We start from the raw sequence: 12262 nt of genomic DNA on the forward strand, positions 1-12262 counted from the left end.
CCGGGAGGATCCCACATGCCGCGGAGCAGCTGGGCCCATGAGCTGTGGCCGCTGAGCCTGCGCGTCCGGAGCCTGTGCTCCGCAACGGGAGAGGCCACAACAGTGAGAGGCCCGCGTACCGCACAAAAAAAATAAAAAATAAAAAATAAAAATTGAATTCCAAAACATTGCCTTTCTAAAATCCAGAAAAATTCTGAGTTCAAAACCTATCTGGTCTAAAGGGTTTTAGATGAGCAATTATGGGCCTGTATATACACATATTCACATATATCCACACATATCTTTCTTTTTTCTTATACAAGTGAGTTATTATACATGCTATTCTTTTGTTGTATTCCTGTGCTTTTTTCTATTAACCAGATAAAGCTCTTGCCATATTAGTATAAACAGAGCTACCTAATATTTAACTGTTGCAGAGTATGCCATTGTATGGATATACCATAATAAGTTATGGTTATGGTAAAGATTTAAATATTTAAATCACTACTTAAACAGTGCAGCAAGAAACAGTCTTGTTCATGGGTCTCTGCGCAGTTGTGTAAGAATTTGTTCCTGGGGTAGAGTTGCTGAGTCTAAGATCATATACACTTATATTTTTGATGGTGTAGTCAAATTGCGCTTCAAAGAGCTTGCGCTAGTTTATATTCCCATGGACAGTTTAAGAGGGACTGTTTCCTCAGACTCTCACTAGTATTACCAAACTTTCAAATCTTTGACAATCTCCTAAATGAAAAAATGTATGTCATTATTGTTTAATTTTGTATATATAAAATTTTAACTGGGGTTGAGCAATTTTTAGTTTCTTGGCCATTTACACTTTTATTTTCTATTTATGTCCACTCTCTAAATTTTTTATTGAGTTATTAAATAACTCCTTTAATAACTTTACTCTTTATTCTACACATAAAGTTTAATATATATAAAATTATACAAAGTTTAATATAAAATTCAATAACTTTATTCTTTATACTACAAATCTCTTCATGTATTAAGATAATGAGTACATTTTATCATATGAAGTACATTTTCTGTGTATAATTTGTCTTTTAACCTTGCTAATTATAACGGTTATAGTTATGTTTAAGTTTTGAGTTTTTATACAATTAAATTTATCCATTTTTTTCTTAATAAATTCCGGATTTTGTGTGATGTTTAGAAAGGACTTTCCAAACTATGTTGCTACTGTAAAGGTGATCTTCTCTTCCATTATATTATTGAACTGGTTATTGTTTGCATATAGGAAACCTATTGATTTTTTAATATTGGTTTTGTAAATATGATGATAATTTTACTTGTGAAAGTATTTGCAGCAATAAAACATTACCTTTGTAAGTCCAGAAGTTCACTTGCAATATCTGTTCCGATACTACCAGCACCAAGTACTGTTCCCGTAGACATTCCAGACCCACTAATGCAAGACTGTCTAGAGGATCCTAAATAATAACAGAAGGAAAGATTCAATAGAGGGCTTTAAGAAATATATAACTTTGGTCAATATCTTTCTTTCAATTCAAATATATTTCCTATTTCCCTCTTAAAAAGTAATAGACCAGCTGCATCCTAAAATGTTAGAAATATTCATGCTTACATTACGAACATAACTCATGATGGTTTAAGATGCTTATGAAGAGTGATGTGAATCAAATATGTGGAAAGTCATTGAGGGTTCAATCATGACCTGTAACCTTTGAGTACATACAGTTCCTTCCCACTTTAACCTCCACACTAAAGCCAGAGCAATACCACTTTTTTTCTTTTATTGAAGTATAGTTGATTTATAATATTGTTAGTTTCATGTGTATAGCAAAATGATTCAGTTATATATATGTATGTATATATATTCTTTTTCAGATTCTCTTCCATTATAGGTTATTACAAGATATTGCATATAGTTCCCTGTGCTATATGGGAAATCCCTGTTGTTTATTTTATATATAGTAGTGTGTATCTGTTAATCCCATATTCCTAATTTATCCCTCTCTCCCCCGTTTCCCCTTTAGTAACCATAAGTTTGTTTTCTATGTCTATGAGCCTGTTTCTGTTTCGTAAATAAGTTCATTTGTATTACTTTTTCAGATTCCACATGTAAGTGATATCACACAATATTTGCCTTTCTCTGAAGTGACTTACTTCACTTAGTATAATAATCTCTTTGTCTATCCATGTTTCTGCAAATTGCAATATTTCATTCTTTTTTTATGGCTGAATACTACTTTATTTTAAATATTTCCTAATATTTTAATTTTTCTTTACACAAATAATATATTAAAATATTCCTGTGGTAAAGAACTAAGATAACTCCCTCTTAGTGCTTTTCATTAATTTGACCAACAGATATTTGAGTGCCTTAATGTATAAGGAACTATGCCAGCTGCTGGGGATGATAATGAGTAAAACACCATACCTACCCTTGAAGAACTCACAGTCTAGCAGTGAGCCAGTTGAGTGAACGAATAATTGCAATACAATGTAAGATTATAACAGAAGTGTGACCAAAGTACTGTGGGAATTCTGAGGAGGATAACTCAACCCACTGAAATTTTTTTTTTTTTTTTAATGAAACTCTCTAGGAGTTAAGCCAGCATTTTATTTATTTATTTAGTTTTGGCTGTGTTGGGTCTTCGTTTCTGTGCGAGGGCTTTCTCTAGTTGCGGCAAGCGGGGCCACTCTTCATGGTGGTGCGCAGGCCTTTCACCGTCGCGGCCTCTTTTACTGCGGAGCACAGGCTCCAGATGCACAGGCTCAGTAGTTGTGGCTCACGGGCTCAGTTGCTCCACGGCATATGGGATCTTCCCAGACCAGGGCGCGAACCCGCGTTCTCTTAACCACTGCGCCACCAAGGAAGCCCCTGAAATCTTTTTGATTTCACCTTGAAATTTTTCCCTCTCCAAGACAGAAAAAGATGGTAACTTAATAATAACAGTCTTAGTAATAAGTCTCCATCACCTAAAACTAAGCTTACCTTCTGATGATTGAGAGTTGCAAGGAAGCAATGATGTTTCTCCAGTATCACTATGTCCCCTAGAATTAAGAAACACTATAGGTGATTTTTTTTTAAGGTGAAGGAAAATGTTTAAGCAACTACATTAAGCTCTGTGTATTTGAATTATCAGTTTTTGACCTATTTGTGTTTTATATACATATTGTTAATGTCACCATCAGAGACGGAGGTATTGATGTGCTAAGTACCAGGGCTTTTGCCAGATGTCATATTACCCTGTAATGTACATGTTTCCAAAGATACAAACTCTCAGCTCATATTCTAATGATAAGGAGACAAGAATTACTGGGATGAATAATAGAATTATTGGGATGGGTAATTAGTACCTGCTGGAGGTACTAAGAATTGGGGGCTCTTTTTTAAAATATTGTACATAAGGAAATAGAATTGGCTTGATAAAACCTTATAGCAATTTTAAAGAGAAACAGAAAAATAATACTTAGAACAAGGCCATGCTAGCATGTTGAGCAAATCAGGAAAAGGTGGCTCTTCCTTCAGGCTGACACAGCAATAGACCAGGGCTTGGAAGGCAGTGAACGGGCTGGATTTCTGCTTATCCCTCAGCCAAGTACTCCTGCACAATCATATTTGTTCCCAAGGCTCAGAAAATGGACACGCAAAAATGATGTGGAGGGCAAAACAGTTTCTTACCATTTTGAACAGTTTAAAGCCACATCCACATAGTTTTTTTGAAGGACAAAGCAAGGCCATGAAGGGTAGGAAACAATTGCCTGAATAAATGCATTTACTGTCACATTTTATACTAAGCCAAAAGGAATTTTTTATAAAAGGGCAAACTTTTAGCTTAATTCTGAAAACTAATGCCAATGAACAGTGAATGAATTACTCAAAATATATACTCAAGTTCCAAAGCCAGAGAATCACACAGGTTTTTTTTTAAATTGAAGTATAGTTGATTTACAATGATTCAGGGGTACAGCAAAGTGATTAATATACATATACATATATGTATACACACATATTCTTTTTCAGTTTCTTTTCCACTATAGGTTATTATAAGATATTCAATATAGTTCTCTGTGCTATATAGTAGGTCCCTGTTGCTTATCTATTTTATATATAATACTGTGTATCTGTTAATCCCCAATTCTCGATTTATACCCCCCTTCCTCTTTGGCAACCATAAGTTTGTTTTCTATGTGAGTCTATTTCTGTTGTGTAAATAAGTTCACTTGTATCATTCTTTGGATTCTACATATAAGTGATATCATATGATATTTGTCTTTCTCTGTCTGATTTACTCCACTTAGTAGGATAATCTCTAGGTCCATCTATGTTGCTGCAAATGGCATTATACTCAAGTTATAAAGCCAGAGGATCAAACAGGTTTAATGATTTAGCAAGATGAAAAGAGGGAAGCAAAGATACTCATTTGAAATCAATATAAAGGTCTTAACAACATAAAAAATTACTTACAAAACTAAAGTGTTGACAGACACAATATATTCCAGTTCTTTGGTCCAAGGATTTGTGAAACTAAACCACTGGCTTCTTAAAGTTACGAAAGAGCCATCTTTTGCTCTGAATTTGTAGGAATCTGTAAATATTTTCTCTTTACTCTGTAGAACTTAACAAGAAAAGAAAATAATCAGCATAACAGTCTACCACTATACAAATCAATCCCTTAAGGATTAATTCAAGGTTCAGATTTCACAGGAATGAAAAATTAAGAGTTGAAGTTGTAATTAAAAAGTACCAAAAGACGATCCCTCTCAATGCATACCTGCTTTGTGCTTGTCATTCAAATTACTATGGTCATCTTGATGAAAATATTCATAACAAGAAGTTCCCAAAAGTTCCTGAGGCAGATATCCTAAAATTGCTGTTGCCCTGGTTTTAAAATTAAAAATAAAGTTCAGAATTGGTGAATGTATCCCCTTCCAGAATACTGTTGGTCCATACATGGTCAGGATAGTAGAGAAGTAGACTGGGGGGATGAGTAACCCATTTGCTTTACTGGGCTCCTTTGGCTGCCCTAGACCCAGATTAGAGCTGCAAAGCAGAATGGACACCCAGGCACCAGGCTACTCCAGAGGCCACCTACCCAATCCAGGGTATGCTATTCCTACCATTCACCAATAAAATTGTGGCCATAGACCATGTCCAGTTTCTGCACCATTGGCTAAGAAATATTTCAAGTTTACAATTTGGCTTGAACAAATTTACTGATATATCCATATCCTTATTTCATTTAAACTTTATTTCCTGTTCTAAAGCCTTAAAAAAAAATCCAGCCGTGTTACTAAGCCACATCTTTAGTAGCCTTAAATATCCCATTGAACTCTAATCGTTACGGCACATAAATGTTTACCTTTGATCAACATAGACAAATTGTCCGTTCACTGCAAAACGGGTAATAAATTCAGTTGGTTTCACTTTAATCTCTCCACTGTTCTGTGGGACAATATATGGATGTAATCTTCCAATGGCAACAAGGCAGGTAAAATTACTACTGTCTTTCTTATTGTCCGTTTCTTCTTCCATTCCAACAATATTTGGAGGCCAGTTTCTCAAGTAACCAGTGCAGTGGATAGTACAGAATTTTCTATGATCTAATTCAAAGGTTAAAAAAAAAAAAGCATTTGTCAACTATATCACAATAAAACTAAAAAAAAAGATAAAAATTTAAAAAGCATTTGAACCATTATGAATTCTTAAATTTGTTACACTGACATTTATAATAGTTATAATTGTGCTATGAAATAGTCTTTAAATATGCTAAATATGAAAAGGGAATAGGATTGCATTAAAAAGAAATCATCAATCATGTTTACTTAACAACTTCATTCCTAATGGGTTATTTTTCTCAAGAACTAAACTGTACGTACTACGTCAAAATGATTGTTTTAATTTCGGTTTAAATAGGTCTATAGTTATTTCGTTATTTCCAAGCTAATTTTTTAAATTACAGTACTTTATGTGTTAGAAAAAGTTAAACTTCATGCTCCCTTGCTCTCAGCTACAGAAGTATTGTTTTCAGCTTATTTAAATTTTGGTATATTATAATTTATATTCATAAATTTAAAGGATACATGGATATATTCATAAATTTCTTATGTAAGCACCTATAATGACTAATAGATACATATGATTGTAATAGATTATAGACATTTTAGAGAACATTTAGAGAAATTATAATAAAATGTATAAAAATAAAACGACTCAGATTTCACTTTTCAAAAACATCTTAAGCAATTAACTCATTAGAAAAAGCTCATCAAGGGCCTCCCTGGTGGCGCAGTGGTTGAGAGTCCGCCTGCCGATGCAGGGGATGCGGGTTCGTGCCCCGGTCTGGGAGGATCCCATATGCCGCGGAGCGGCTGGGCCCGTGAGCCATGGCCGCTGGGCCTGCGCGTCCGGAGCCTGTGCTCCGCAACGGGAGAGGCCACAACAGTGAGAAGCCCGCGTACCGCAAAAAAAAAAAAAAAAAAAAAAAAAAAAAAAAAAAAAAAAAAGAAAGAAAAAGCTCATCAAACAGATCCAACCAGAAAAATAAAAAATTGGAAATAATCCATATATTCAAATAACAGGAAATGCTTAAGAAAACAATGACAGTATAAAAGATAGGCAGTATACAGATTATGGCAACCTACAAAAAAGTAACTTAAAGGTTAAAAAGGGGGGGGGGAAGCTGATAAAAATTACTTAAAATAGTTGCTTGTGATAAGATTTAGAAAAGACCAGAACAGTCATTTTTTTAAGTTGGCACCTTTTGCTAAGACTGTTACTACAAATCTTTAAAAAAAAAAAAAATTTTTTTTTAATGGAAGATGATATGGGCTGTCTTATAAGATAGCAACTAACAGTAATAGCAAAGGTGTAAAGAACACTTTATGTGCCATGCTCTGTTTTAAGTTCTCTAAATGAATAACTCATTTATTCTTCTTAGTAGTCCTATGAGAGGTTCTAATATCATCCCCATTATCTCAGGAAACTGAGAGTTACTGCCAGGGTCACATCAGGGAAGGGTGGAGCTGAGGGTTTACATCCAGACAGGCTGGCTCCAGAACTCCCTCTGTGAACCGCTACTGTGGTGCTATTTGATGGTAGTGAGTGCCTGTCACAGAAGGTGTTCAAACAGGAGTTGCCTGAGTGATGGAGGGGGAGGACTACAAAAAGGTGTTCCAGTCAGAGGGAACAGCCAGTGCAAACAAAGTCAAGAGCGAGCAGTCAGAAGCAGCTGAAGCATAGTCTGTGATGGGGAAGTGGCAGAATAAAGCAGGGAACAGACAGTTTAGCTCTTGTAAGCCCCACATAGAACCTTGTATTCAACACCTAACAGACATCATCCCCTCCACAGCCCACAGACGCCTTAAATTACACGTTATCTCTTCCAACCCCAACCTAAGCCTTTATCACTTATTCCCTATCCTGCTTAATGACACCACCATCAACCCAGGTAGTTAAGTGACAAACCTGGGCTCCTCCCTTCGCCTCACCCAACATCCAAGATACCTTAAAGGAATTAAAAATAGGGATAAGTGTAATACAAGGTTTTCATTCATATTAACAAAATTAGATGGCAGTCAAAAATAAAAAGGCTTACATCTGTGACAACACGGGTGGACCCTGAGTATATTATGCTGAGTGACATAAGTCAGACGGAGAAAGACAAATACCGTGTGATTTCACTTATATTTAGAATATAAAAAACAAACAAACAAAAACCAAAATAAATGAACAAACCAAACCAAACAAAAACAAACACATAGATACAGAGAACAGAGTGGTGGTCACCAGAGGGGTAGGGGAGACGGAGAGTGGGGGAAGAGGGGACGGCAAAATGAGTAAAGGGGAGTCAACCATATGGTGATGGATGGAAACGAAACTTTTGGTGGTGAGCATACTACAGGGTCTACAGAAGTAGAAATATAATGTTGTACACATGAAACTTACATAATGTTATAAACAAAAGTTACTTCAATAAAAAAATTAATTAACTTTAAAAAAGGCCTATAAACTGAGTTTGGCATTTCTGATGATGCTTGCAAATTTACAAATGATACTGACTAAAAATATTCTACTCAATGGAAAATATAGACTGAAAAATGTTTTACATTTATATATGGAATCTCATCACACAGAACTTAGCCTCTTTAATTCTTCTCTAACAACAGGGTTACTAACAATTTCCAACTCAATCTGTCCCTCAATTCTCACCTTGAACATTTATTCAGTTGGCAAATTTCTAGCTTGGATTGTGTAATTCCATTCACGGATGGAATGCGACCCATTTGATCAATTATTTAAAGTTAAAAAAAAATCCTATTAAAAAATCCTCTTGGGGATTGCTTCAAGATGGCAGAGTAGAAGGACGTGCTCTCACTCCCTCTTGTGAGAACACCAGAATCACAACTAACTGCTGAACAGTCATTGACAGGAAGACACTGGAACTCACCAAAAAAGATACACCACATCCAAAGACAAAGGAGAAGCCACAATGAGACGGTAGGAGGGGCGCAATCACAATAAAATCAAATCCCATAACTGCTGGGTGGGTGACCCACAAACGGGAGAACACTTATACCATAGAAGTCCACCCACGGGAGTGAAGGTTGTGAGCCCCACATCAGGCTCCCCAACCTGGGGGTCCGGCAATGGGAGGAGGAATTCCTAGAGAATCACATTTTGAAGGCTAGCGGGATTTGATGGCAGGGCTTCGACAGGACTGAGGGAAACAGAGACTCCACTCTTGGAGGGCACATACAAAGTAGTGTGCGCATTGGGACCCAGGGGAAGGAGCAGTTACCCCAGAGGAGGCTGAACCAGACCTACCTGCTAGTGTTGGAGGGTCTGCTGCAGAGGCGGGGGGTGGCTCTGTTTCACTGTGAGGACAAAGAGACTGGCAGAAGAAGTCCTGGGAAGTACTCCTTGGCGTGAGCCCTCCCAGAGTCCACCATTAGCCCCACCAAAGAGCCCAGGTAGGCTGCAGTGTTGGGTTGCCTCAGGCCAAACAACCAGCAGGGAGGGAACCCAGCCCCACCCATCAGCAGTCAAGCAGATTAAAGTTTAACTGAGATCTGCCCACCAGAGCAACAGCCAGCTCTACCCACCACCAGTCCCTCCCATCAGGAAACTTGCACAAGCCTCTTAGATAGCCTCATCCACCAGAGGGCAGAGAGCAGAAGCAAGAAGAACTACAATCCTGCAGCCTGTGGAACAAAAACCACATTCGCAGAAAGACAAGATGAAAAGGCAGAGGGCTATGTACCTGGTGAAAGAACAAGACAAAACCCCAGTAAAACTAAATGAACTGGAGATAGGCAACGTTCCAGAAAAAGAATTCAGAATAATGATAGTGAACATGATCCAGGACCTCGGAAAAAGAATGGAGGCAAAGATCAAGAAGATGCAAGAAATGTTTAACAAAGATCTAGAAGAATTAAAGAACAAACAAACAGAGATGAACAATACAATAACTGAAATGAAAAATATGCTAGAAGGAATCAATAGCAGAATAACTGAGGCAGAAGAACGGATAAGTAACCTGGAAGACAGAATGGTGGAATTCACTGCTGCGGAAAAGAATAAAGAAAAAAGAATGAAAAGAAATGAAGACAGCCTAAGAGACCTCTGGGACAATGTTAAACGCAACAACATTCACATTGTAGGGTCCAAGAAGGAGAAGAGAGAGAGAAAGGACCTGAGGAAATATTTGAAGAGATTATAGTCGAAAACTTCCCTAACATGGGTAAGGAAATAGCCACCCAAGTCCAGGAAGTGCAGCGAGTCCAATACAGGATAAACGCAAGGAGAAACACGCCAAGACACATAGTAATCAAATTGGCAAAAATTAAAGAAAAATTATTGAAAGCAGCAAGGGTTTTCCGACAAATAACATACAATGGAGCTCCCATAGCATTAACAGCTGATTTCTCAGCAGAAACTCTACAAGCCAGAAGGGAGTGGCATGATATACTTGAAGTGATGAAAGGGAAGAACCTACAACCAAGATTACTCTAGCAGGCAAGGATCTCATTCAGATTCAATGAAGAAATCAAAAGCTTTACAGACATGCAAAAACTAAGAGAATTCAGCACCACCAAACCAGCTCTAAAACAAATGTTAAAGGGACTTCTCTAGGTGGGAAACACAGGAGAAGAAAAAGACCTTCAAAAACAAAGCCAAAACAATTAAGAAAATGGTCATAGGAACATACATACTGATAATTACCTTAAACGTGAATGGATTAAAGGCTCCAACCAAAAGACACGGGCTTACTGAATGGATACAAAAACAAGACCCATATATATTGCTGTCTACAAAAGACCCACTTCAGTCCTAGGGACACATTCAGACTGGAAGTGAGCACATGTTAAAAGATATTCCATGCAAATGGAAATCAAAAGAAAGCTGGAGTAGCAATATTCATATCAGATGAAATAGACTTTAAAATAAAGAATGTTACAAGAGACAAGGAAGGACACTACATAATGATCAAGGGATCAATCCAAGAAGAAGATATAACAATTATAAATATATATGCACCCAACACAGGAGCACCTCAATACATAAGGCAACTGCTCACAGCTATAAAAGAGGAAATTGACAGTAACACAATAATAGTGGGGGACTTTTAACACCTCACTTACACCAATGGACAGATTATCCAAACAGAAAATTAATAAGGAAACAGAAGCTTTAAATGACGCAATAGACCAGATAGATTTAACTGATATTTATAGGACATTCCATCCAAAAACAGCAGATTACACTTTCTTCTCAAGTACTCACGAACATTCTCCAGGATAGATCACACCTTGGGTCACAAATCAAGCCTCAGGAAATTTAAGAAAACTGAAATCATATGAAGCATCTTTTCTGACCACAAGACTATGAGATTAGAAATCAATTACAGGGAAAAAATGTAAAAAACACAAACACATGGAGGCTAAACAATACAGTACTAAGTTTATAGCTATACAAGCCTATGTCTAGAAACAAGAAAAATCTCAAATAAACAATCTAACCTTACATCTAAAGGAACAAGAGAAAGAAGAACAAACAAAACCCCAAGTTAGCAGAAGAAATCATAAAGATCAGAGCAGAAATAAATGAAATAGAAACAAAGAAAACAATAGCAAAGATCAATAAAACTAAAAGCTGTTTTTTGAGAAGAAAAACAAAATTGATAAACCATTAGCCAGACATAAAAAAAGGGAGAGGACTCAAATCAATAAAATTAGAAATGAAAAAGGAGAAGTTACAACAGACACCACAGAAATACAAAGCATCCTAAGAGACTACTACAAGCAACTCTATGCCAACAAAATGGATAACCTGGAAGAAATGGACAAATTCTTAGAAAGGTATACATTCCAAGACTGAACCAGGAAGAAAAGGAAAATATGAACAGACCAATCACAAGTAATGAAATTGAAACTGTGATTAAAATTCTTCCAACAAACAAAAGTCTAGGACCAGATGGCTTCACAGGTGAATTCTATCAAACGTTTAGAGACGAGCTAACACTCATCCTTCTCAAACTCTTCCAAATAATTGCAGAGGGAGGAACACTCCCAAACTCATTCTATGAGGCCACCATCACCCTGATACCAAAACCAGACAAAGATACTTCAAAAAAAGAAAATTAAAGACCAATATCACTGATGAATATAGATGCAAAAATCCTCAACAAAATACTAGCAAACAGAATCCGACAACACATTAAAAGGATCATACACCATGATCAAGTGGGATTTATCCCAGGGATGCAGGGATTCTTCAATATACGCAAATCAATCAGTGTGATCCACCATATTATCAAACTGAAGAATAAAAACCATATGACCATCTCAACAGATGCACAAAAAGCTTTTGACAAAATTCAACACCCATTTATGATAAAAACTCTGCAGAAAGTGGGCATAGAGGGAACCTACCTCAACATAATAAAGGCCATATACAACAAACCCACAGGAAACATCATTCTCAATGGTGAAAAACTGGAAGCATTTCCTCTAAGATCAGGAACAAGACAAGGATGTCCACTCTCACCACTATTATTCAACATAGTTTTGGAAGTCCTAGCCACGGCAATCAGAGAAGAAAAAGAAATTAAAAAAATACAAATTGGAAAAGGAGAAGTAAAGCTGTCACTGTTTGCAGATGACATGATACTATACACAGAGAATCCTAAAAATGCCACCAGAAAAGTACTAGAGCTAATCAATTAATTTGGTAAAGTTGCAGGATACAAAATTAATGCACAGAAATCTCTTGCATTCCTACACACAAATA

At 36.6% G+C, this 12262-nt stretch overlaps 1 protein-coding gene across 4 annotated transcripts in view; it reads right to left on the minus strand.

Moving 5' to 3' along the window:
• Positions 1-12262, minus strand: part of BMAL2 (basic helix-loop-helix ARNT like 2) — a 105663-nt gene that overhangs the window by 9959 nt on the left and 83442 nt on the right. For all 4 annotated transcript variants that reach the window (XM_082637081.1, XM_082637078.1, XM_082637079.1 and 1 more), the window contains 5 exons: positions 5334-5574; positions 4746-4852; positions 4439-4589; positions 2963-3021; positions 1325-1433 (listed from right to left, as the gene is read on the minus strand). In XM_082637081.1, coding sequence (XP_082493207.1) covers positions 1325-1433; positions 2963-3021; positions 4439-4589; positions 4746-4852; positions 5334-5574 — 667 coding nt within the window. The remainder of the gene's footprint in view (positions 1-1324; positions 1434-2962; positions 3022-4438; positions 4590-4745; positions 4853-5333; positions 5575-12262) is intronic.

Source organism: Mesoplodon mirus (genome assembly GCF_964341445.2).
Source record: "Mesoplodon mirus genome assembly, chromosome: 11".
In the NCBI taxonomy this organism is placed as follows: domain Eukaryota; kingdom Metazoa; phylum Chordata; class Mammalia; order Artiodactyla; family Ziphiidae; genus Mesoplodon; species Mesoplodon mirus.